Source organism: Magallana gigas, chromosome 10, assembly GCF_963853765.1.
Source record: "Magallana gigas chromosome 10, xbMagGiga1.1, whole genome shotgun sequence".
NCBI classification, from domain to species: Eukaryota; Metazoa; Mollusca; class Bivalvia; order Ostreida; family Ostreidae; genus Magallana; species Magallana gigas.
This window is the reverse complement of record NC_088862.1, coordinates 14,297,291-14,324,582: the sequence shown is the minus strand read 5'-3', so window position 1 is coordinate 14,324,582 and position 27,292 is coordinate 14,297,291. Positions and strand designations below refer to the sequence as shown.

General features: G+C 34.1%; 1 protein-coding gene across 4 annotated transcripts in view; it reads left to right on the top strand.

Annotated features, from left to right (window-relative positions):
* The window catches only part of LOC105345518 (deleted in lung and esophageal cancer protein 1), a 37,127-nt gene extending 10,643 nt beyond the window's left edge, over positions 1-26,484 (top strand). Inside the window, exons 5-38 of one of the 4 annotated variants that reach the window (XM_034461923.2) lie at positions 273-466; positions 826-1,037; positions 1,571-1,652; positions 2,187-2,274; positions 2,679-2,852; positions 3,318-3,451; positions 3,666-3,849; positions 4,514-4,676; positions 4,940-5,120; positions 5,504-5,681; positions 6,067-6,206; positions 6,459-6,552; positions 7,214-7,344; positions 8,706-8,861; positions 12,314-12,456; positions 13,191-13,344; positions 13,869-13,979; positions 14,657-14,787; positions 15,506-15,765; positions 16,286-16,437; positions 17,020-17,126; positions 17,534-17,604; positions 18,703-18,834; positions 19,490-19,507; positions 19,791-19,835; positions 20,527-20,750; positions 21,151-21,270; positions 21,815-21,906; positions 22,223-22,301; positions 23,533-23,721; positions 24,136-24,285; positions 24,915-25,068; positions 25,210-25,333; positions 25,946-26,484. In XM_034461923.2, coding sequence (XP_034317814.2) covers positions 273-466; positions 826-1,037; positions 1,571-1,652; positions 2,187-2,274; positions 2,679-2,852; positions 3,318-3,451; positions 3,666-3,849; positions 4,514-4,676; positions 4,940-5,120; positions 5,504-5,681; positions 6,067-6,206; positions 6,459-6,552; positions 7,214-7,344; positions 8,706-8,861; positions 12,314-12,456; positions 13,191-13,344; positions 13,869-13,979; positions 14,657-14,787; positions 15,506-15,765; positions 16,286-16,437; positions 17,020-17,126; positions 17,534-17,604; positions 18,703-18,834; positions 19,490-19,507; positions 19,791-19,835; positions 20,527-20,750; positions 21,151-21,270; positions 21,815-21,906; positions 22,223-22,301; positions 23,533-23,721; positions 24,136-24,285; positions 24,915-25,068; positions 25,210-25,333; positions 25,946-26,069 — 4,691 coding nt within the window. In that variant the 3' untranslated portion in view covers positions 26,070-26,484. Of the gene's footprint in view, positions 1-272; positions 467-822; positions 1,038-1,570; positions 1,653-2,186; positions 2,275-2,678; positions 2,853-3,317; positions 3,452-3,665; positions 3,850-4,513; positions 4,677-4,939; positions 5,121-5,503; positions 5,682-6,066; positions 6,207-6,458; positions 6,553-7,213; positions 7,345-8,705; positions 8,862-12,313; positions 12,457-13,190; positions 13,345-13,868; positions 13,980-14,656; positions 14,788-15,505; positions 15,766-16,285; positions 16,438-17,019; positions 17,127-17,533; positions 17,605-18,702; positions 18,835-19,489; positions 19,508-19,790; positions 19,836-20,526; positions 20,751-21,150; positions 21,271-21,814; positions 21,907-22,222; positions 22,302-23,532; positions 23,722-24,135; positions 24,286-24,914; positions 25,069-25,209; positions 25,334-25,945 lie in introns of all 4 variants that reach the window. The other 3 variants (XM_034461922.2, XM_034461924.2, XM_034461925.2) reach the window with 3 other exon arrangements.
* Positions 26,485-27,292: the final 808 nt, after the last annotated feature.

Genomic DNA, 27,292 nt, shown 5'->3' with positions numbered 1-27,292 from the left:
TGTTCAGTAGACAAGAATTAACGTTTGAAGAATATATATAATCCCACCCATCCTCACTCCATTCAATTTAATGACTAAAAGTCTTGAAAATAAAAAAAAAAAACAAATGAAATTTTCTAAAATAATTACTTGAACAAGTGTTTTATTCTTTTACATTTGAAACCTGTTAAAGTCTTTATACCTTATAAATTTGTTAATTTTTTTGAAGAAATTAATGAAAATTGAACTTGTATTGAGTGAACAGTTGATTAATTCCATTTTACACATTGTAGAGCCCTTGATTCCAAGTTACGCCAGGGACACAGTTTCTTCCCAGCAGAGGAAGGACCAGGGGACAGAGGATCATCGCGGGGACACACCCTTGTTCCTCCCCGGACACATCAGACAGAGCACGGACATGGAGCTGTTTGAGGGGGAGGAGGGCAGACCTCACCCCGAGGAAACACCCTCCCCAGTCTGGGAATCTGTGAGTTTTTAGTCCACCATTATACATCCAGCTGCCAAAGTATTATACATAATAAAATTATTATATTCTCTTAAAATATTTTGCCTATGGAAATGTTTGGTTTTTTGTTTGCAAGGACTGTGTTTTGTGTGAGCTTATTTCTCCTCATTCTATTGATTTATTTTGGGGTTACATTTGATACATATAAATTTCAAATTTGTAAAAGCCGAAACCATAAAAAAATTATTTTCTGTAATTATTCTGAGTCTGAAAATGACTCAGTAGCTTACTAAATGTTATTACAGTTATCATTGTGCAAATACAGACTCAATTTTTTCATGTATGAAAAATATGAACAAAAATCTTTTTTACTACAGCAGGACAAAACCATGGCTGCTTGGAAACTTCACCTGAATGAAGAGCAGCGAGAAATCGACCGGACAGACCTTGCCAACTTACAGGCCAAGGTCAACTTCCGTCGTAACCCTCGACACGTCCCACCCTCTGCTCCACCTGGTGGCAGAACTCTCATCAAGGACGGTAAATCCAAGCCCAAAGAAATCGGAATTCAGAGGAAAGAGACCATCAGTGTGTAAGTACAATGTACTTGTGTTCTGTCACAGGAAATCTTTTCAAAGTTTTTTTTTTATAAATGTTTTTCCATGTTGGTTTTTATTTGCTGTCACTGCTAAAAACATCATAAAATATGAACATAAATGCATAAACTATGTTGGGAAATATCTTGCATGACGTCAAGGTGCATGTGACGTTGTGAGACATTGCTATTATGATGTCATCATAATATGACGTCATGCAAGATATTTCCCAACATGGTTTATGCATTTATGTTCATATTTTATTATTCATTATTATTCATTATTAATATTATTCATATTATTTATTCATATATTATTCCCAACAAACCATATCAATGGATATTTCTGCATTCTCTTGTTTCATCTCCACTGTGAAATATAAGATTGTAAAAAAAAAAATGCTCTGAATTGGTTTTATGGTCATCAATCAAAACTGAGGGAATAAAATGAAATTGTTAAAAGAACAGAACTAATGTACTAATTAAATTAAAAATAAAAAATGCAAGAATTTGAATTCAATGAATTGCAGGTTACCAGAGCCATCTGTTGTGTTTTTGGTGTCTCCCCCCATTGTCCGATTCACAGACTACAAAGTGGGTCAGGTCTATGAGGTAAGTGTTATTCCTCTGGGTTTTTTTAAAGAACTACCGTGATGTATTTTTATATAATTCAAATTTCAAGTCTTTTTATTCAGGATTTGAGTTATTTAATTGTAACTCTGTAGTGTGGGGGAGATTGGAGTTTTGTTTCATTAATAAATTTTGTGCATCTCTGAAACATATTGAATTTTAAATCAAAGTTTAATTAGATCATCAGAAAAAAACTGATATCTGACATATTATATCATTGTTATCCATAGAGATTAATAGCTATGTTCATATATTGAAAAAAAAAGTGTTATTATTTTTTTATCAGTGCCTACTTTAGCATGTTAAGTAATTAACTTTAAACACAAACAAACATGTATATACAAATTTAGCAATGCATATATCATATAACTCAGGTTTCTCATGTATCTATTCAATGCATGATGAAAGAGTTATCCCCCTTTATACAGATCATTCTGGAGTTGAAGAACATATTTATTTATTAGCATGCATCATAATTTTTCAGTACTAATATGAGAGTTATTCCCCTTTATACAGATCACCTTGGAGTTAAAGAACGTGTCAGCGTGTCTACGTCAATGCCGCGCCCTGCCACCTTCCTCGCCATACTTCAATATAGGACTCGGTAAGTTACACAAACACTAGAGAAGGACCATATGCAAATAAAATCTGCTGAAATTCAGATCTAATGTGAAAATTGTGAGATTTTTCAACCATCTTTTATCGTTGTGAAAAGATGTGCATATCTGATATTTTGAACTTTCTGTAAATCATTATCTTAAATAAATTTTACTTTTAAATCCTTTATGTCAGTCTTTTTTCTCTGTTATATTGATGAACTTGCAATCTTGTTTTGCATTAATTTTTGACTTCATTATATGAAACTGCATTTATTTCGCACTGAAAAATAAAAGTTGTTTGATCTTTTCAGATAAAAAAACTTTAATATTTTTTAAAAATTTACCATAAGAGGAGGGATGCATTATTGTAGCTAAAGGTTTTCAAATTTTTTTTTGGTTTGTATTACAGGACAGTTTCCAGGAGAGCATGGCTTGGTGGCGCCAGGTATGAGCTGTCACTACGGTATCCGGTTCGCTCCGGACTCCCTGATGGACTATGACGATGAGATTCGGATCCAGACTCAGTCGTCTCAACCAATCATCATCCCCCTACAGGGCCGACGCCAACCACCCCTCATCTCATGTAAAAACTGCAAATTGTTTCACATCAATCTTACAATAATATTAAACTAGTTTGAATTCTCTAATTAGTACTGCATTGAAGATAGCAGCAGTGGTTAACATATTCTATTCAGATGTCTATAAGGTTTTAGATTTTAAAAAGTTTTACATTATAAATGCATTCTGAAGTTTGTGAATTATTTGTAGAAACTGGTACTCTATGCAATTTGTGATAGACAAGATTAATCTTGGTAGAGATCTGGCTCGACTTGATATTTGGACTGATGAAAACTGATGAATGCAATGATATGAATTCGATCCAAATCTCTACTAGGATTAATAAAAATAAATGTGGATCTTGTTGGCACATCAGTTGAAAATTTCTCACAGACTGTTTAAACATACAGATGTAGAATTCACACCTATCACCCAAAATATCTTGTAGTAGACAAGTATGCTTGAACACATTTTCTCTCTTTGTTGACAGTGCCAAAGGTCCTGGATGTGGGTCATTGTTTGGTGGGAGGGGTTCATATTGGCCAATTTATCGTAAAGAACGAGGGAGGGAGTGGGAGATTCTGTGTCATGCCCCGATCCGCCTGGCCGGCCACTAACTTTAAGGTAGGGCACTCCTACAACAAGGGATAAAACTCAAAGTTTATTATGATAATTACTAATATGGAACATTGTAAGTCTAATGTAATGAATATCAATGATTTTACATTTTTTCATTAAAAAATAAAAAAGCATTATGAAGCTAATAAAAGTAAACTTTGATATATATGTATGTTAGATGAAAAAATGATGTGTTTTTCACATATTATTCTTGAAACAGAGTGTAGTCACCAATGGTAGTGTGAAGATCGCCCCTTTTGACGTCCGTCCGTCCATTCTGGAGCTGATGAAGGGCGACACGGGGGTGCTGGAGGTGGTGTTCGCCCCTCAGTCGGTCCGGAGCTACACCCAGGAGATCACCATCGTGTGTGACAATTGTCACGTCAAGCACTTCACTCTCAGAGGTCAGTGTACCTTGTGTATCATCCACAGTATCAAAACAGTGGTTGGATGTAATGGAGAAACTAGAGCTTCAACCAACTTGTGGTGTTTTTTTTTTAAAGTTCATACAAGTATATGTAGGATTATATTTTTATTTAACAGTTTCAAAAACATTGTAGAATCTAAAGATTCTGAAGAAGTTGTCTTTATCACAGTTGCTCCAGAAGTTTAAAATAATATTAGATGATATATTCCTTAAATTGAGGAGTCTCAGCTAGGTTTATCTGAGTTGTATTTATTGGGCACTTAATTTTTCTTGGTCAAGAACTAAAGAGATTTTTGTCTCATGGTATAAAGATTTAATGTAGGTAATGATTTTGATCTTGTAATTGTATCTAAAAGTATCAAAACTTCAAAAAATTTGAATATTGTAAGATTTTGTGGAAAAGAGGTTAATCCCAGTTGAATTTCTCTGTCATTTTGTTTTAGGTCAAAAACTCAAAAGAGAGAAATAATACTATATAGAATTTCAATCTTGTGGAATTTTATTTTAGCAGTGCCTGTGTTATGTAATTGGTTCATCTTCTGTTGACAAGTTCAAATGGACGGTTAAATAGATTTGTTGATCTGTATTAAAAATTTCTAGTTGTATCTTTTAATATAAATGTTTTAATTGTCTCTGATTAGGTGTAGCTCAGATGGCAGAAGTGGAGTTATTATCTGTGGAGCGGGGATTATCCGCAGCATTGCCCGGGGAATTATCTGATGTGACTGCTGATAACCTGATCCGTTTTGATGAACTCAATCCTTTCACATACACTGACAAGAGCATCGTTGTTAAAAACAAAACGTAAGTCATTTATAAATATTGGAAGATAACTGCTATGAAGAACTGCGTATGCTTTAACATATATTAAGCAGTAAATATACTACCTCTAAAATCTCTACAGCATGGAACTGCTTTCAAACTGCCAAATAATTTGAAAAGTGCTAAAGAACTGACAATTAACTGCTTAATTAGGCAGGTCGGTTTGACTTGGGGGTCACCCTTGATAGAACAAAGAAAGACACCGTAATTACTGTAATGAAATTTCTCTTTTTTCTCTCCAATAGTGATGTTGAGCTGCCATTCCAATGGATGATTTATAAGCCGGATATGACGGATGTGGATGAACTGGATAAGAAGCCGGATCGTGTTCCAGATGTGGATTCAGTGTTCAGTGTCCATCCACCAAGCGGCATGCTGCCCCCGGCCAAAGAAATGGAGTTCAAAATTACCTTTGCTCCTCCAGTTGTAAGTTTTCTGCAGTGTACTTGAAAGGATGGATTGATTAGGGGAAGTTAAAAACCTCATACCGTTAGCAATTAGCAGGAAAACATAAATAGTTATCCTTTTAAATAGATACATATATAGAGCTGCTTTGATTTTTGCTGTAAATTACATGTGTTGTACACAATAGCTGTGATACATGCAATAATTTAAAGCTCTTATTGGAGCAAAATATGGTTTTCGTCGTACACTATGATAGATTTGTTGTAATGTGCCACAAGGCTGCATGCTGTACACAATGGCTATGTTACATGTATCCTTAATTTTACAATAGATGTAATTTATGCAGTTTTTACAAATGAACACATAAGCTGTACAGTAATACATGAACATGCTGTATTTTACAGGTGGACATGTTCCACAGTGTGTTACACCTTCTGTTACAACAAGTTCCACCTCACAATGAGAACGGTTCGGCCAAGTCCGCCAAGAGCCATAAACGAGGGGAGGAAGACAACAGCTCCAGTGGGGAGGAAACCGAAGAGGAGGAGGAAACTATGTCAGAGATGTTCCTGAACTCAGACAGTAAGTTATTTAAATGAAAGATATTCTTGAACTTGGACAATACTTGTTGTTCATTTAAAAGAGGTTCATGAACTCATATATGGTAAGTTGTTCAAGAAGAGATGTTCATAAAACTAGTACATGTAAGTTGTTCAAGTCAGAATTTGACTTGAGGATAAAATTGACATAATTTATCAGAGATGTCAAAAATGATGAGATCCTTTTTTTTTCTGCATTTTTTACTTTAAATCAATAGTTTATGGTATGCCTGCTCGATGGAAGAATTGAATTTAAATTCCCAGTAGCATGTGAATTTAAGAGCTTAATCTTAATATACAAACATTTATATATCTGAACAGTTCAAAGTACCAGTAATTCTTTCAAATAATCATGAATTATTTAACAGTGAAGCAGTTCAAGGACATGACAGCACTAGAGGTCGAGGTCAAGGGTAAGAGCGTCCCCCTCAGTGTGGTTCTTCATCCGTACGCCGTGTATTCCCCGGGCCAGAGTCTGGTGGGAACGACCATCAAGAAACTGGTGACAGTGAGTATAATACTGTAGTATTATCATTATTCACTGAGCAAAAATTATCATTTCGTGGTTGAGTCTAAAATGCGTCTTCCATCCGTGAAATCTGATTTTTATTGATTCAGAAGTAAAAAGTACGACATCAGTTTTAAATTGAAAGACCATTAATGCAGCCATGCTTAGGAATAAGCATTCACAACATTTTTCCTAATAATATTTTGTAAATTTTAATTCTTAAACATATAAAATTCTATTATTTTATTGTAGATGGCAAACCACAGCCGGTCCACCATTACCTTCCAGTGGCAGCCCATTCTGGAGAAGACCATCATAGAAATGGAACCACCATTTGGAGAACTTGGTATATATGGACATGATTTAATTGATATTTCTGCATAATGTGTTGCTACATAAATACGCTCCAAAGTCAAACTGAAACTGCCCATTTTAGTTACTAGTATTTAACAGTTCTATTGTTTTCAATATGTTGGGCAGTTGTAAAGCTGTTCCAAGTAGTTAGGTATAGTCAGACTGTTTATTACAGTGAATAATAAAATATATGGGCTGTTACTCTAAACCAACTTTTATCCGCGACAACTTTATTTTCGTGATTTACTGGAGTCAAACTGGTTAGCAGCAACTAATGTGCGCAACTAAGATGTAGATTATCTTAAAACTAATACACCAGAGGCTTTGAGGACTGGTTCGCGGCGAGAAGTATTTGCAACAATGAGGCTTTTGCGGACCTTGGGAAAATTTCTTGCATGTGAATAAAAGTTGGTTTATTGTGTTTTAAGCAGTTTTTTTTAGTTAACACTTTGCAATATACCACTAATAGACAGTATTTCAAATATAATGATTGTTGCCCTTGCCTTATTCCACTAATAGAAAGTTATTCAGAAAAATTACGATATTTGGCAAAATAATTGATGAATTGCCATATTCTAAAATAGACAGTAATTAAAAAGTCACTCGACAAATAATGATCATCGTATATCTCATCAAACATCTTTGTGCTACAGATCCTGGCATGGCTATGGACCTCGAGCTGAGCGTGACGGGCTCGGAACCTGGAAAAGTGAGCGAGACCATTTACTGTTACGTCATGAATCTGGACGACCCATTACATCTCCATGTTGAGGCAGAGTTTAAGGTGATTTACCAAATAGCTTTTATGAACCACTCAGGTGACTATAAGATTTAAAAAGCTTCATCTGAGGATATGTTTTTGTAATTGAAAGTGAGCTTTCAATATGTTTTACAGTATTCAAAGTCTAATCTATATGAATAAAAGTGTTTCTGCTTTATGAAAAAATTAATATTACAAATTGCACACTCAATTTCATTTGTATTCAAAACAGTGTTTTGAAATTTAATTACCTGTGTTTGAACAATCTTGTTATGTAATGTTTTCATTACATATTATAACTGACAGTAAAAAATTTATCAATTTCATTTGATTTGAACATATTTTATTGTGTAAGTAACACAAAAGGATCGGAAACAAATTCTTACAACTTACAAGTTCCTCTCCTAATGATAATACATACAATATATACAATTGTCATAGTACATGTAATATTACATGTTACTTATAGTTATTGACTTTATAATAATTAAATTCATGGACATACATTTACAAAGTAATTGCAAATATATAGTAGATAACGTTAATGTACAGTATAGAAAGCAAAAGCAAAAAGGAATTTAATTATTAAATCTTCCAGACTCATTAATGAACTTTTGAACTGCTGAAAAAATAAAGCAGTTTGTATTGTAAGACAAATTGTCACTACCCCAAAGAAGCAAATGTGAGTTAATTAAAATATTGTTTCATTTTGACCTGACAATTTTTTAGCTTGTTACATTTTTGGTAAGAATTAGGAGGAGTGAGTGGAAGCTGTTTGATTCAAAGTTGACAATTTCATACAATTTTGATTTTACTTAAATCAGTTTAAAAAATTTTTTTTAAATACATGTAATAGTATGTGTATTCAAAGCTCTTTTCTTTTTTGTTAAATGTTGTTAAATTTATGTTTATTTTTCACAATTGTTTAAATAGAATTATTTATGTATTATTTTCCATATTAAAACATATTAAAGGTGGAATAACACACCTAGAAAAAGTCACTCAAATTAACAGTAAGTTATTTGATTATGAAAGATATAATGATAAATAAACTGTACATATGTCAAATAAGCAAAAAATTTGCAGTTTGGGGATATAAAATGAATATCTAAAATACTTGATTCATAAAGTTAAAACAAAAGCCCTGCAGGATTCGAACTCACGACATAGGTATCATGAGCCTGACACATTATCCACTCAGCTATGAAGTAAGATACATATTGTTATCGACAAAATCCTTTTAATAATACATAATGTCGTTTCTATCAGAGGTCAGCCATTTTATGATGATGTGTTATTCCACCTTAAGATGACATTGGTTTAGATCTTTAAAAGAAAGTTAGAAAAGAGAATTTTTTAAAATCATAATTATGTCTAATATATAGGGCCCAGAGATCAAGATCGAGGAGCCAGATGTAGACTTTGGTTTGGTCAGGCTGGGAGAATCCGCGACAAGGGAGATCACTCTGACCAACCTCGCTCAGGTGATAACGACTTGGAGCATCCAGGACGTGTCGGAGAACAACTCAGAGGACGCCATGGTAGGTCAGGCTGGCCGGGGTTTGCAAGGATTACTGTATACAGGGAAATATTCGCCCCTGTTTTATTTTCAACCCCTTTTGTCCTAATTGCCAAGGGCGGATTTAGGAATGAGCGAATTCAAAAGTCTTAATATATTATATATTTAATATATATCTCTTTAAACTGTGTCTGGGCAAAATTAGAATGAACCAAAACTATCAGAGGGGTGAAAATTACATGGGGTGAAAATAACCCTGTATACAGTATTTTGTAGTTATTGTAAATTGTAATTAATTTTTGCACAGGAAAAATACTGTCTGTTAGTTTTTTGTTTTGTTCTTTTTTTTTGGCGAATTTTATTCCATCTGCTTAAATCAATTAACAGATGTTTTGCATTTTTAATTTTTATGAATTTCTTTAGATTGATTACCGGTAATCATTTTACCAATATGTATAAAATATTCATGAAATTGTCTTAATGCTATTTTTATTACGGTACTAGGTCCATAAAATTAATTGCTAAAGATTTTATTTGCAGATTTTTAAAAATTGTTATTATTCGTCTCTTTGGATAATAATGTCCTATAAACATGATGTTAATTAAAGCTTAAAAAATATGAAAAACAAGAAGAAAGGAATATATATCTAACCTAGCTATGATATTTGAATAAAGCATTTAGTTAGTTAAAGGAGATTTATTTGCATTGTGTTTAAGTCTGTATGTATGAATAAACACAGATCGACTATATAGTTTTTAGCTCACCGAGACGAAGTCAGGGGGAGCTTATGCTATACCCTCGGCGTCGGCGTCGGCGTCCGGACCTGGTTAAAGTTTTTGTTGCAGGTCCTGTATCTAAGCTATTACTTGTCCTATCTTCACCAAACTTGCATGGATGATGCATCTGGACCTACTTATGGACTTGAAAGACATGGATGCTGAATCTGAGTCCTAAATTTCAGATGCTGGAGGAGGTTAAGGTTGTTGGACCAGGTTAAAGTTTTTGTTGCAGGTGCCCTTTGATAGCAATATCTAAGTTACTGCAGGTCCGTACTTCACCAAACTTGCATGGATGGTGTGTCTTATGATACTGATGCACCCGACAGGTTTGAGTGCTGAATCTGAGCTATAGGTTTCGGATGCTGGAGGAGGTTAAGGTTTTTGGAGCAGGTTAAAGTTTTTGTTGCAGGTGCCCTTTGATAGCAATATCTAAGTCACTGCTGGTCTGTACTTCACCAAACTTGCATGGATGGTGTGTCTTATAAAACTGATGCTCCAGGCAGACTTGGGTGCTTAATCTGAGTTATCGGTTACAGATGCTGAAGGAGGTTAAGGTTTTTAGAGCTGGTTAAAGTTTTTTTTGCAGGTGCCCTCTGATGATTATATCTTAGTTACTACTTGTCCTAACTTCACCAGACTTCCATGGATGGTGCATCTTATGATACTGATGCACCAGACAGGCTTGAATGCTGAATCTGAGCCATAGGTTTCGGATGCTGGAGGAGGTTAAGGTTTTGGGAGCTGGTAAAAGTTTTTGAAACAGGTGCCCTCTGATGATTATATCTTAGTTACTACTTGTCCTAACTTCACCAGACTTCCATGGATGTTGCGTCTTATGATACTGATGCACCTGACAGGCTTGAATGCTGAGTCTGAGCCATAGGTTTCAGATGCTGGTAATGGTTAAGTTTTTTGAAACAGGTCACATGTTTAATAGATAATAGTACTATTTCAAACTGGCATAGTTGATTAAACTGTAATATAAATGAATCACAGAGGAAGCTTCAGTTGCAGAGCTTGATCTCCATTATCAAGGATGCTAAAAAATATATCTTAGTTATTACAGGTCTTAACTTAACCAAACTTGAATGGATTGTATGTCTTATGATACAGATGCACCTGACAGGCATGGATGTTGAATCTGAGCCATAGGTTGCGGATGCTGGAGCAGGTTAAGGTTTTAATTGCTAGTGCCCTCTGATGATGATATCTTAGTTATTACTGGTCTGAACTTCACCAAACTTGAATGGAGATGCGTCTTATGTATACTGATGCACCTGAGAAGCTTGAATGCTGAATCTGAGCCATAGATTTCAGATGCTGGATGAGGTTTAGTTTTTTGGAACAGGTCACATGTTTTATAGATGATAGCTTGCATAGTTGATTTAACTATATTATAAATGAAACGCAGAGGTTGCTTCAGGTGCAGAGCCTGATCTCCATTATCAAGGATGCTAAAGAAATCTCCTACCACACATAAACCTGCTCGATAGATAGATGTGTTTGTTGATAAATGATATAACATGATTCCTATGATATAGTATTGTATGGTATGAAACAATATTGTTTAATATGATACAATATAATATCATATGTAATATTATAAAAAGTTATATGATACGATATGATATTATATCAATTTGTTTGATATTTTATGTTCATATATGATATTGTATCATGATATCGTTATGTATAGTATTGTATATTATGATACAATTTTGTATAATATTATATTGTATTGTTTATTTATTATTTTATCACATGATACTATTACATAAGATATTGCAAAATATATTATTGTATCCTATGATACAATATTGTATATTCTATAATATTGTATCATATGATATTGTATAATATGATATTAGTTTCTGTATTATAGAATTATATCACATGAAATTGTATAATATGATACTGTAATATTTTATAATATCGTATCATACGATATTGTATAATATGATATTGGTTTATAATATGATATATGATCACATCACATGAAATTGTATTGTATGATATTGTAAAATTTATTATTAAATCATATGATACAATATGTATAATATGATATTGTATTATATAATATTTTACTTTATCACATAATATTGTATCATTTGATATGATACAATATTGTATCAAATTTTATTGTATCATATGATACAATATCATATTATGTATAAAAAATGATACAGTATCATACAATATTATACAATATAATATCATATGTTTCAATGTTATGATGTATTATGTAATATGATATTGTAATATAATACTATATTGTTTTATGTATTATATTGTATTATGTGATCAAATACAATAACGTATAACACAATACAATGTCATATCATACGTTACAATATTATATCTCATCATTGTTTATTATGGTGTTTTATTGTATTTTATGATATATGTTGTACGGTAAATATGATAGGATGCAATATTTAATTTTATAATATTGTATTGATTAACATATGAACAAATGATTATCATACAATTTTTTAACGATGATATACGATATTGTGTCCAAACAGAATCCATGAATATCCAAGATCATAAAGTATGATTTTCATTTAATATGATAAAGGTGGTCTCATAAAGGTGAAGTCTTATAAGGGTGATATCTCGTCTCGGTGAGCTTTGTAATCTGTGATTACCTATGTTTGATGATATGACATCACTCTGTTGATTGTGTTTATGTAGGCTGTGAGCGACTTTACATTCACGCCCTCTGGTGGCGAACTGAAGCCCCTGGAACAGAAGAAGGTCAGCATCGAGTTCAAACCGACATCTGTCCAGACTCTGAAGTCTATACTGGAGGTCCAAGTGGAGGACGGAAATAAAATGTAGGTCAACAATATAACCAACAATATCTACAGTAAAACACAGTTATAACGAAGCGCCAGGGACGGGTGGTTTTGCTTCGTTATAACCAAACTTTGTTATATCCGTCAAGTCTACAATGTGTTATATGGTTACGGGGAATGAAAATCACTTCGATGTGTAAGTGTCAATTCATTATCAGCATGTTCGCTATAACCATGTTTTAGTGTATATTTAATAGAGTACAAGATGAACAATATTTTAAACAATTGTCAAACAGCAGAGTGACTGCTGTGATCGTTTATTTTAATGCTTTTTGTTTTGTGGCAATTAAAGCTTAAAAGTTTATCTCAGATTTGAGGGCCTCTTTTTTCTTATGAGGTTGCTTTATTTCAAATTCAAAAACATTTTTTTTTTTACTTTTTGTGCATTATGGTGTACGTGTTCCCTTTTTTCTCTCAAAAATGTGTTTCCTTTTTGTGTCAATATTATGTTTTATTTTTTTCTAGAATTTTATTTTCAAGAAAAAATGTCCTTTTCAATATATGAGTTTTTTTAGCTTTTTTATCTCACTATTTCTTGGATTTTTCACTGGATAGATTGCTGCTGATTTTGAATTTTATCTAGCAGTCAGATTAATGTTCTTTCTTTTCGCGGTATATAACATTGCGGCCTTAATTTTGTTGCTGTTACTTTGCTTTTTATTTCATACATGTAGTTTAATCATCATATTATTTTCTTTCTTTCTTTCCTTCAGTAACGTAGCAGCCTTTGGAGAGGTCCAGACCGTGGCCGTCTGCTTCGCTTCCTGTCAGATCGTCATGGAGGAGGTATACAAAGATGTCCCCGTCCAATACCAGGCCATTCTGGTCAACCAGACGCTGCTGTCCACAGAGTTCTCCCTCGGAAAGGTAACTACCCGTAAATTGGCTGTAAATACTGTAAAAGTGGTTATTTACGCTGGTGGTTAAGTACGCATTTCATTTGGTCAAACAATATGCATGGGTATTAAATACACGTATATGTGATTAACAAAACTAAAATTTTGAAATTTTTAAAGGTATTTTAAGCAATTTTAAACTAACTCTGTAACTAGTGTAGATTTTCCCAACGCGTAAATAACCACTTTTTCAGTATTGAGAGACCGAGGGGCAGGGGAAACAATGTTAAAGGGATGTTACTCATACCATCACGATCTATCTGTTCATGTCTCTTAATTATACCCGTTGATAGAGTGTATAGCGATTTATCTTTCACATGCCGCAAATTTTTTGAAAATAAAATAAAGTGAAAAATGACTGGTATAATTTTTGCATGTTTAATCTTTGACCATATGATATGATTGCTAGAATAGCAAAAATAGGCAATTTAAAATTGCCAAAATTAACCGATGTACTGTTTATGTCTTGTTAAAAGTAAGAATTGTTGTTGTTAGGTGGAGGGTAGCCACACAGAGGACTGTTGTATAGAATTAGACACCACCAAAGGTTTCCTGGGCCCCCGCAGGGAGAGGGTCATAACCATCAACTTTGTGGCCACAAGAGAGGTAAGAGTTACTGTGTACTTACTATATTTAACATGTACAATATATGGCAGAATATTAATTTTCAACAAGTTAGCGTGGATCTGATTTAGCACATTTCTGAATGTACATGTACCTATTTATTTACTTACCGTTATATATTTCTTATTTGGCGATGTACTTGATTTAACGGAGGCCGTTTTTCGCCAAAAATGCTAATTAGAATGCACAGTCAAATGTGATACTTTTACAGTACTTTGCAACTATTAGAAAACCCACTTGAAAATTACTGGATTCTTTTTTATTCAAAAACCCCAGTATCAGTCAGTCTTGTGAAGACTTGCTGTGCATAAATGATGATATTAGGTGGTATGTAGTCGGCATGTTCTGTTTTTTTAATCAGATGTAACTTTAAAGAACTGTGTGATAGGATTTAGGATGATGTCGATTTTGACCTAAAATATCGATGTTGGCTGTAATTAATCTAGTAAAGTGAGACTCCCACATTAATTTTTAACATTTTAATCCAAACAGAATAATGCCACCCTCCACAAATTAGATATTCAGTTGATGAATCCTGCAGTGAACTGTTGAGTCCCATCACAGCACAAACATCATTGTATCCACAAAGTTAAACATTAATCAGCAATTGATGAATCCTCATTGTTAGATTTGAACTGTTGAGATAATGATAATTCCAGGGGGAGTTCTCGGACCTGCGGATCCCGTGTATGGTGGAGGGGTTAGACAAGCCCCTGTATCTAGGACTCTTCTGTGAGGTCAAAGGTCTGGCGGCCAACTTCAGGGTCTCCAAGGATGGATATGGGTCAAGGTATTTTTAGCAGATTTTCTCATTTTTTATTTCTATCAAATTGAATTCATCTAAATAATCCGTATTGTGAATCAGGTAGTTTATAAATAATCTGCCATGTTTAATTTGTCATCATAAATCCTTTGTTTTTTTGTATATAAATATTAAATTGTAAAAAGAAATGAATAGAATGACTTTTTGCTTGTCAGAATAAAACATTGTCGAATTGTTTTCAACGGGTCATTGAAGAATAAATTCAATTTAATATGTATATATATTCATACAAAGTACAATGATCAACCTTATAATCTGCTTCATTAATACTGCAAATCTTTTTTTGTCCCAATATCTCTGGAGTTTTAGAAATACATAATAGAAATACATAATATTTACACTGTACATATACATGTATAAATGCACAGCAGTATGCCTTTCAGTCAATGTTGATCAAGATACTGTTATACAGTATATTCCTAATTAAACGTGATGATTTAATATCCGCGTAAAATCGCTAGAAGCACATCTCACGGATTTTAAAATCTTGCTTTTATTTTTTGGACAGATGTAAACTAAATAAAATTATGATAAAACATTGGCGTTCGCAATTTTTTATTCTTGCATTTCAATGCAAAACAGTTGAATCGTTGAATTTTAAGTATTCACGTAAAATAAGGAATCTACACTTGTTCTAAGACTATGATCAGGAGATCTTTATAGATTTTTGTAACTTTTTTTACAGTGATTTCTCCAATGACCTTCACCTTGATTTCGGAGAAGTGGCCCTTGGCTCCACGGGTAGACTGTACCTACACATCAGGAACGAGTCGGCCATTGCCGCCCCTTACACCGTGGGAGTGGAGCACTTCATCGCACGACCACCCACCCCACCCCAGGAGCCACTGGACAGGAACATGAGTACTGGACAGAGGCGAGCTCTGCTACAGAAGACTCCAAACCTAGCCGACCCCATGGCTAGGACCCTCAACAAGGCTGCCAATGGTAAAAAGCTCTCTCTTTCTGTAAAGTTGCCTCATTTAATAATAGATGTCATAACTGCTAACTATTGCATTTGCTTGTTTGGTGATGAAAAAAAAGGTGATTATGGTCATATTTGCATTCAACTTCTCAAACATTTTTGGAAAACAGCTAGTTTTTATTATCCATTTCAATGCTGGAATGGAAAGGAAATTTGTGGATTCCAACATTGTCCTCATAAAGCAAGTTTTGATCATTTGCTTTTATAAGTTGTTACATGAAAATACCTCTTGATTGACAAGTATATGTAAATCAGATACAGGTTTTCAACTGTTTTAATAGTGATCAAATAGTATGTTGCATTAATTCAGACTGAGATCAAATCGAAAAATAAGCATCAACCATTAGATATTTTGCATTATATATTAAGGGAATGTATATGAAAGTAAAACAATCCTTAGACACCTCACATGCACTACAAATGTAGCTTACATCCCTCCATTGTTCACTATAATCTCACTGTGATGTATTTGTTCATTGTCAGAAACCTACCAGATGATGCTGAGCCAGAACCTGGGGGCTGCCTTTGTACCCGGCCCCTCCCAGGGGACCCTGATGCCATTCGGAGAAGAGGTTGTTGACGTCACTGCATATTGTGATATGTGGGGCCATTATACAGACTCCTTGACTGTCAAGGTATGGTAGACATTTTGTTTAAGACAGCCCTCTCTCTCTCTCTCTGTCCTCATAGCTAGTCGCTTTATCCTTGTATTCTTTATAAGTAAAATTTTTTATAAAATGTATATACACTACAAATGTACTACTATTGTAAATATACATGTATATGTAATTACGTACCTAGATCTTTAATGTAGAGAACTAATATAATAGGCTATTTGTTGACAGCTGTTCAATCCATATTCATTTATATACTTCTGTGTATATTTCTTAATAAAATACCGGTACTTCTTTGACTAAAACAGCCCTCTCTATGGGCGGCGGAAAGGGTTAAAAGACGTTAATGCAAAACGAACAACTTAATTATTTTTAAAAACATACTGAAATACCAGTTGAAAACAAAATCAACAGCCTCTTTTGCAAAACCAACAGACACTGAAGCAAATTAAACCAACAGTCATGCATTGAATTAACGCTAGATGGTGTGCAAAGAGGCATCAGGAGAAATCAGAAATGCAAAAAGTGGTTAAAATAAATTATTGCAATTCTGCAAGTCTTAGTGGTCTGATCCAGCAATCCTGATCTCTATGTGTGTTGTAGGTGGGGGATATGTCCCCAGTGTCAGTGCCTGTCAGTATGACTGCTGTTGGCTGTCCTCTCAAGTTCCAGCTGACCGCCTCCCAACCAGACCAGAAACCCATCATCAGGTAACATCTATATATAGTCACATTGTTGTAACTTTCTGGCAATTCTTAGAGAGAAAATACCTGTACATCCAATCGTGTCATTAAATTTAGTGAAAATTAATAAACTACTGTAACATGTAGTTTCATATACACGTAGATCATAATTCCCAGAGAATGTTAATGTTAAATGAAAAATGAATAAAATAAATGAAAATGTTAAAGTACCGGCGATACTAATTATTTCATAAAATAATGATTAAAAAAATGCAGCAAAATTGATGTATGTTTCCTACGGCCAAAATATGATAATCATCTTTGTTTGTAATGATTAAGTTAATGAGATCTGATTCAGTTGTTAATCATTTTTGAATAGCGTTTTTCCATGTACATGTATTGCATTTTAAGACACCCTACCATCCCTTCTGTAGATTTGGAACTCATGTGTCTGGAGTGGCCCCAACCAACAGAACAATGAGGGTCAATAATACCAGTCCATTTGGTAAGATCTTATATAATTTATTTTAAAAATACTGTATACAGTGTTATTTTCGCCAAAGTAATTTTCGCCCTTCTACACTTGCAAACATTTTTACCCCGTCTTGAATTTGCCCAGACACAGTTTTGTTTAAAGATTAATAATTTGAGACATTGAAATTTGCCCGCTGACAACGAGGGCGAAAGGGGCAAAAATAAAAGGGGGCGAATATATATATATATATATATATATATATATATATATATATATATATATATATATATATACAGGTGAATCTCGATAACTCGAACTTCTAGGGACCATGATTAAACTTCGAGAGATCAAGAGTTCGAGAGATCAAAAGTTTTTAAAAATCCGGAAATTTTTGTTCCGGTCATTTTGGTTCTAAAATTATAGTAGCCGGACATTTTCATTTATAACATGGAAGGATAGTCTGACATGATTTCAGCTACATTACTTCAATTTAAACAATACAGAACTTACTTGTGTGGTTATTAAGTGTATTTTTTCACGTTAAAAAACTTTAAAGCATATTATGTTTTCTTAATCATTACGTTAGAATATTTTAAATAAAGAGCATTTACCGTAACATTCAAAAGTTGTTGAAATTAAGAGATCACTTACAAATTACTTATCTACCCTTTGAAGGAAGCAATGGGTAGTGTCACTTACGTAATCAACCAATTAACACTACCACGCTAGCCCCCAGGAATTCACTCAACCGTCCAGGTAAGGTCCACGCGGAGCCATAATTATACGCTTGATCGGCCGCGTGTGTACACAGCAATCACTTCGAGTTATCAAGAGTGAAAAACAATAAAATATGTATAACGGGACCCAGGTTTTACTTCGAGAGATCAAGAACTTCGAGAGATCAAGAGTAAATTTGCTTAGTTATATAGAGAAAAAAATTGGGACCGTGAGTTCACTTCGAGAGATCAAGAACTTCGAGAGATCGAAGTTCGAGCCATCGAGTGTCACCTGTATATATATATATATGCTCACTTATAAATGTGTAGTCTTATACGTTCGGTGTATACTGGTAGATATTGTATGTTTTTACAGTATGTCATTGATGACTATTTTTAACATTTCACACAGATCTACGAGTGGACTGGAGAATATTTAATGTGGAGAAGGACGACAAGAAAACTCTGGACCTAATCGTCAATTATGGAGAAGCTTTCCCAAAACTGGACAACTCCGGAAAAGAGATAGTCCCTCCTTGGGAAGGTAGGGCTTAACTGATAAACTATATATTAAGAACTGTACATTTAAGCCCACACAGTACATTTATACCTAAAACACTTACGGTACACAAATGTATTAATTTTATTATTTTTGTACAAATTAAAAAGATTTCATCTTGATTCAAATACATTTAAAGAACTACAAATAACAGTTTGAAGAAAAGTCTTTTTTATAAGTACAATATAGCACTGTAACAGCTATACTGATGATTTAAATATTTGTCTAAGACTGGATAAAGGGACTGTACATTTAACACATGGTATTGGCAATATAATATCAGCTTATTAGGTTTAATCCTTACGGAAACAAATCTACCACTAATAATTTAGGATACCTATAACCAAGTGGTGAAAGGGATATTAAACTTTATTGATTGGTGAACTTTTTTTGTTTAGAATTCAATTATTTTTAAAATGCAGGAAAAAACATATAAAAATCAAAGTACTGTTGTCATTGATAGTCATAAATAATCAAAGTACTCTTGTGATCAAAAGTCATAAATAATCAAAGTACCATTGTGATCAAAAGTCATAAATAATCAAAGTACTGTTGTGATCAATGGTTGTAAGCTTCTATGTAACACTGTGCATGGCTGCTGGGTATGCTAATGTTCTGTGTATTATAACTTGTTACTCAGGTGAACCAGAAACAGCGGGTAAGTGTGTTATGACGAGCCTGAGTTTCGGAGGCCGGACTCTTTTACTCTCACTCCTCCACTAACATTATATAACCAGTTTGGTCTCTTTCATCATTACATTGCATGTATACATAATTATATGTTACTGGAAGACTTTTTTAATTTCTATTTTATCAGTAGAAATGTGAATCTATTATTACATATCTTAATAGCTGTGAATACTTTGAAATTGAGCTATAGATTATAAGGTTTGAACTTATAACCTGCAAGTACTGTAACCAAAAAAAATGCATGTTTACAGGTAGCAATCAAATAACATCACAGCTTTGGACCAATTATTATTGGAGTAGGATAATATATGTCATTATGATGAATATGAATTAATTGATGTTACATTAGCTTGGTTTCTAAATGTTGTAATTCATTTTATCATTTTTCTTTATAATTGCATGATCTTTGGAGTGGTTTATATACATAATTAAGGCAAAAATAAGATGTGTTAATTCTCAACCCCCCCCCCCCTTCCTTCACCCACTGATTCAGAATAACAACTTTGAAAAACAACAGAAATATTTAGATAAATATGTTAACAATTACGGTTTGACTTGTCAAGTAATTCTATACTATAGTCCCAGAATTTTACAAGACTGATATCTTGTATCTTGTAATTTGATGTTAATACAGTCATGTAATAAATATGATTTAAGACTTTCGATATATTTACTAACATCACAGAAAAGATACCTGCATGTTATTTATTCATTATTGTGAAAATGTGTTGTGTTGGTTTATCTATGAATTCAGGTTGCACAATAGCTCAGTGACATGCATTTTTGAACTGACTGCATGCATTAAATATTATTTAAGTTCTGCATCTTAGTTGGGCAAGTCTGATAAGATTGAAATAATTTTTTGAGATATTTATTTATTAAGTGTCATCATAGACAAATTTTAAAAACTCTTTGACTTTATACTTCATTGTTGAGTTGAACTTTGACCTTGTATGTCCATTTTTTATTTGAACTTTGACCTTGTAGTTCCTGCCCCAGTCAGGAGACAGCCCACAGACTTCCTGCCCAACTCTCCGTCCACATCTGCCGGCTCCAGCCGTACACAGTTCAGTACTAAAGCCTCCCAGCCGACGTCCGTCCCCAGCGAAGCAGAGCTGATGGCCACAAGACACCCGATTGTCTCCCTTTTCTACCAGGCTCACGAAGGGGTTCCTGCTAATGCCCCGTACAGTGTCAAAACCAAGCAGCTGGTTAGTACATGTATATTATCAAAATACCAATTTGTATATATACTAGATACGGTGTATCAGATACTGTGGAATCATTAGAATTCGTGGTGGCTTAATTTTCGTGGTATTCGTGGGTAGCCTTCGCCCATGAATTTACATCCTCAATGAAAACTAATTATAAATGATTTAGTTTACCATCTGAAACTAAAAGCTAGCGCATCCACGAAATTACATCCCAATGAATATGCAAAAAACTGACAATCCAAAATTGGCCCACGAAATTAAATGATTCCACAGTACTCTTGTGACTTGAATCAAGTGCTTGCTTATTGGAAACTCATATATGAAAATCCTGGTTTTAAACAATTGTAAACCTGCTTATAACAATAATAAACCTGCTTACACTGAATGTCTGTTTCAGGTGGTCCCAGCTCGAGGTATGGCCAGTGTTAATTTCTCCTTCACCCCGTTCCCGACCGAGGAAGTGGTCAAGGACATGGACTGTGAGGGTTATGCCCTGGGTTACATGAGTCTGGATAAGGTAAACCTCAATACAGTGAAACCTCACTAATCTGAATTTTAAAAAGTGTAATTAAGCAAAGTAAGATGGCTCAAGCAACAATAGGTTAGAGACATATTTTATATTAGATTTTTCAGGTGTTAAATGATTTCTACAACTCTCCATGAATTAATAAAAATAAAATCAGGTAATACTGTAAAGATTGTTTTAATGACTGTCTTCAAAATTGGTCCAACATTCTCAGTCAGTCATGTTTCAAGGTATACATATGGATACATCACATAAACAAACATATAATAGTATCATGAAATTATTGCTATCAAGTTTATAGCAATTATGTAATAACTGGATATGTGATACTTTCAGTTTTTTATTTCATCAAATTGAATACGATTGTCGATCTATCATACTGGTAATTAAGATGGTCAATAAAAAATTTTAAGTTATAAAATTAATGTGAATTTGATTGAAAGAATTTAAAATATATTTAATAAAACATTCTCTGCAGTATTATTCTGCATCAGGCATTTTTTTTCCCTTAATCTCAATTTTATTTCTGGAGCAGGGTCAGTCTGAGGAGGGGAAGGTAGAGAGAGAACAAGGGTACAGTGTGCAGCCATTGAAAGTAGAAATGACCGCTCACATCAAACCTGCCTTGTAAGTCTTTTCTAGCAAAAACTTGTATATCTCCATCTTTAAAGTCAAGAGTTGTTAATCTGACCACAGCCAATATTATGTGTCTCCAGATAGTTCAGATACCAATGAAGAAAACATTTCTAGAACATGTACTTCTCAAACTTTACAAATAAGCACAATGCTATGATATTAACTGAAATGTAGGTCTTGGAGAAAGAAAACAATAATTGTTTCATTTTCGTGTGCTTTAAGAATTTAAGAGTAAGAACCATTTGGGCAATATTTATCTTGTAACATTGTTGGTTTATCAGAGATTATTGAATTTTCTATATTCAAGGTTGACAATAGAATGTCATGATGATGAAGGCATGAGATACAGATCTGCCATGAGTGACCTATTGCAAGCAGGTGGACAGGTAATATCACCCTCAACTAGCCTTCGTTTCACGGAAGTTAATCAATGACGTGACGAATATGATAGTGGACAAGTGTGTAATGTAACGTTGGTTGGCATATGCATATGATTGACATGTAACCATGGTAACATAGTGGTGACATTAATAATACACTTTACAGTAAAACACGCTTATAATGAATTGACGTTTACAGCAAAGGGATTTTTATTCCCCGTGACTTAATTACAAGCTGTAAACTTGACAGATATAACGAATTACGCTTATAATGAAGTAATATTGCCCTTCTTTGGCACTTCGTTATAAGCATCACAGTTTTACTTTATCTGTTTCTTTTCTTGCGTCTAAAAATTTACGAAAATGGGGTATATAAATTTAACTTTTATTGTTTGCGTCAGTCATTTTTTTGTGATTTCAAAAGTTTAATAAAGAAACAATACCAGATGCAATTTCTGCATGTTGTATTTTTTAGGATGTGAAAGTGATCGTATAAACCCCCAGAAATTAGATCATATTGCAATAAAAGTTAGATATACAGTATGCATGTACATGTATCAAATTATACATTTAATTATGCCCCCCTTCGAAGAAGGGAGGGCATATTGCTTTGCTGCTGTCGGTCTGTCGGTCAGTCCACCAACAGTTTCTGTTCATTTTCTTCGCAGAGGATGAACATATTGAAATGAAATTTGGTATACAGGTTTATCAGTGATAATATCTAGGTCAAGTTTGATATTGGGTACGATTGAGCAATTTTCGACAGAGTTATTGCCCTTGGACTTAGAGAAAAATTCTAGTTTTTTGCAGTTTCTGCTCATTTTCTTCGCAGAGGATGAACATATTGAAATGAAATTTGGTATACAGGTTTATCATGATAATATCTAGGTCAAGTTTGAGCAATTTTCGACAGAGTTATTGCCCTTAGACTTAGAAAAATTCTCGGTTTTTGCAGTTTCTGCTCATTTTCTTCGCAGAGGATGAACATATTGAAATGAAATTTGGTATACAGGTTTATCATGATAATATCTAGGTCAAGTTTGATTTTGGGTATGATAGAGCAATTTTTCAACAGAGTTATGGCCCTCAGACTTAGAAAAATTCCAGTTATTTAAGTTTACGTTCATTTCCTTTGTGGATGTTTCCAAGGGAGGGGGGCATAGGTGTTTCACAAACATTTCTTGTTAATGTTATTTTCTAACTAACAATTAAAAGTCAATGTTTTTTGTTTGTTCAGGTATCCAACGAGAGTTTGCGGATAGCCACGTCCATGTTATCCAATAACACGGAGACTCCGCTGGTGTTTAGGATGATGACAAAGGCACCCTTCGTACTAGTGGATATGGATCCTTCCACCAATGTGGAGCTCTCCACCAGAACCATATCCACACAGATGCAAACTCTGAGGCCAAAGCATAATTTAATTGTAAGTTATACATATATACACAGTCATTCAAAGAACCAATTCTTAACACTTAGTGCATAATTATGCCTTTGTTGTTAGTCTTTCAAAATCTATCTGCCATTCAAATTAATGAAGCATCTAGATATTGAGTAATATAGCATATTTTGCAATCATTTATTGATAGGAATTTGGTTTGTATTCAAATTAATATCATATCTAAACAATTTAAGTTGGATTTGATGAGTACTGTGTTGGCAATGGTCTAGCTCCTTGAGAATTCAAAGTGTACATGTACCAGAATATATGCTGTTTTATGATTATGATTATGAGGTAAAAGCTGCCTTAAAGTTTATGATTAAATGATTCTAGGTACAAGCTGCCTTCATGATTTTATGATTCTAGGTACAAGCTGCCTTCATGATTTTATGATTCTAGGTACAAGTTGCCTTCAGGACCAGTCTTGACCTTCTTCCGCCTTATGAAGAGACTCCAATATCCACAGCTGACCCGACGGAGAGCTCCGAGGGACAAAAGCTGGAGTTCCATGACGACCTAATAATTGAGTTCAACAACTCTACAACACAGGTAATTACAGTAATGTAATGTAATATCAGTACATAGTTACTTACTGTGGTTTCATCGATCAATGATCAATATTCGTTGAATACCAATTTTCGTGGATTTCGTTGTTAAGTTGATCCACGAAATTAAGTGTTCATTGAAGTTCAATGTCAACTAACATTTTGTATTGATAGAATCATTGGCCATGAAATTACGTATCCTTGAAACTGGTTTTCAGAAAATCCACAAAAATTGTAATGATAGAATCATTGGCCATGAAATTATGTATCTTTGAAACAGGTTTTCAGAAAATCCACGAAAATTGATACCCATGAAAATTAATGAAACCACAGTATTCCCGTGAGGGAAATTTTCAGGAGGTTTGCAAGAGCCTAATGTCTTCATGAATATTTCTTCCTACAAAGTAGGCCTTTATCATATGATTGTTATAACAACACGGGTCTGGATAAGGTTTGGTCATGTAAATTAGTAGTTAAGAACCAGTTTAACACCAGTCATTTGCGAAATTAAGGAGTACGTCGCAAATGAAAGTTGGTTTACGATATATGACTGTGTAACAAAGTGACCGAGTCCTCCTCTTTTTGTATAACAGATGATCCCATTGCATTGACCTATCATTGTTTATATTACAGAGGATTCCCCTGTATGCCACCCTGTCCCTGCCTCAGATGGAGCTCTCCCGGGAATCCCTAGATTTTGGTACCTGCTTGGTTGGACAGAGACGCGAGATGCAAATCCTCATCTCAAACAAGACTGCATCTCACTCCAAATGGGTGGCTGGAGTTGGTAAGCCATATTTTCCAAATCATTATCAATCACATGTGCTTTTAATAATATATTGATAAATATGGCTTATGCTTCTTCTACTTCTATGAATTTTGTTAGTTTTCTAGGATTGATGCATGCCATTATGATTTTTTTCTGTAGATACATGCTCGGACACTTGTGCTGAGAATACATTTTGTATCGAGCCCAATACAGGGACCTTGGACGCTCACATTACTCATGTGAGCAACAGCAAGACCCTGCTGAGAGTCTACTTTACAGCCAAGTAAGTCTGAGATATCTCAAGTGAGACAAGTCTTGTGAGATGTTGAGAAAAAAATTAGTACCTTGCTGATCAAGGGTCGAGATCTACTTCACAGCTAAGTAAGTCTGAGATATCTCAAGTGAGACAGGTCTTGTGAGATTTAACCTGCTGAGAGTATATGTAACACCCGAGGAAGTCAGAGATATCGCTAGTGAGACAGGTCTTGTGAGATTTAACCTGCTGAGAGTGTATGTAACACCCAAGGCAGTCAGGGATATCTCAAGTGTTGTGAGATTGTGAGTAAAAACTAGTACCCTGCTGATTGAGGGTCTGAGTTAGTCTGAGGTTACTTATCTGAGATAACCTTTATGAGACAAGCCTTGTGAGATAAATCATGAGACAACAGGAATGGTCTCAAGAGAATCTCATTCATACTCGTGCATGCTAAATCTGAGAAAGCTCGTCAGATAATCTTTGTTAAGTAAGTCTTAGAAAGCTTTAGATAACTTTTGTACCGGTAATATGATTAATGTAAGCAGCAACAATACAACAACAAATCAGCTATAATAATAATTTACCTTTTATATTAAACTAGAAATTTTTAAACATTGAGATTTTGTTCATGTTTTCCAGACACTCCGAGATGTACGAGGGGGTCTTCATGTTCCGTGGAAATCTAGGAGAGCGACCCCGACGGCTGTATTTGTTTGGTCAGGGCTCATACGACGGAAAGCACCAGGCTATACTCAATGTGTAGATCGAAGCACCCATGCAAAAACACACAGCTTAGAAAACCAGGATAGATCAGAGAGAAAAAGAAATTAAAGAATGGGTCATGAAGTAATATGGCTGTTAAACTTGTGGACTGTGATTTTGTTATTCTTTATATAAAATTGTTTAATTGTAGACTTTGTCAGCATAATTATTTGATTTACTGGGTAGATTTCGGATAAAATGAGTGAATATGCAGTTATTAACAGAGAGTTATAAATCTATCAATAATATGAAGTTTGAAGAATATGACTGTTTTTCTTGTAATAGTAAAAATAAATACAGTATCTGTACATGTGATGTCTTATGCAAATCCTAACATATGATTGCTTATAATTTAGAAAATATTAATATTTATTTTGTTTGTTATATGAATTTCCATTAAAGGAGTTGTTATAATATTGCCTCTCATTTTATATGTCCATTAATACATACTGTTTGATAAAAATGGTTTGCATAAACTATATGACTTTTAGATATGCAAAAGTGAGAAAAAAGAAAAAGTCACAAAATAGGGAGCAACCCACCCCTCATTTCCGCTTCTCTGCCCCTGTCCTTGTTGAAAAATAATTGCTACATACCGTATTTGCTTTAATCATTTCACACAGTTTAAGTATAAATCAGTCCTTTTTTTTGCATTGATGATGTCAAATGCCTAAATATACATACATGTATAATATACCATACATATTTGACCCCATGATCAAAGTTTTTACATATAATTATGAATCTTTGGAACTTCCTTCTGTTAATAATCAGGAAATCATTAAAGTTACTTAGTTTATTTGGTACTTAGTACTGTAGGAAAATACACCAACTCAAAAATCCTTGTTTTATTCATCTAAGTGAAAATAAAAATATTTAATACCTATTATACACAACTGTGACCCTCTGTGTGTAAGCACTGTGTACAATTTCAGGCACGAAGCATCAGGGGGAGGGCCACTTTTTCTTGCAGCAACTATTTTTTTTTAATTAAAATGTAAAAAATTGAATTATTATGGAGTCCCCCCCCCCCCACTTTTTTGGGAGTATGTAAAAAATTGGTATAAAAATGAGGAAATTAGGAGTGACATGGAAGTTATAGATTTAGTAGCCCCCCACGCCCCCCCCCCTCCCCCCGCGGATTAGGATTTTTAAGATTCTGGTAAAAAAAAATGTTTGCTTGTCAAGATTTTAGGATGAGTCTGCCCTGCCCCTCCCCCCCCC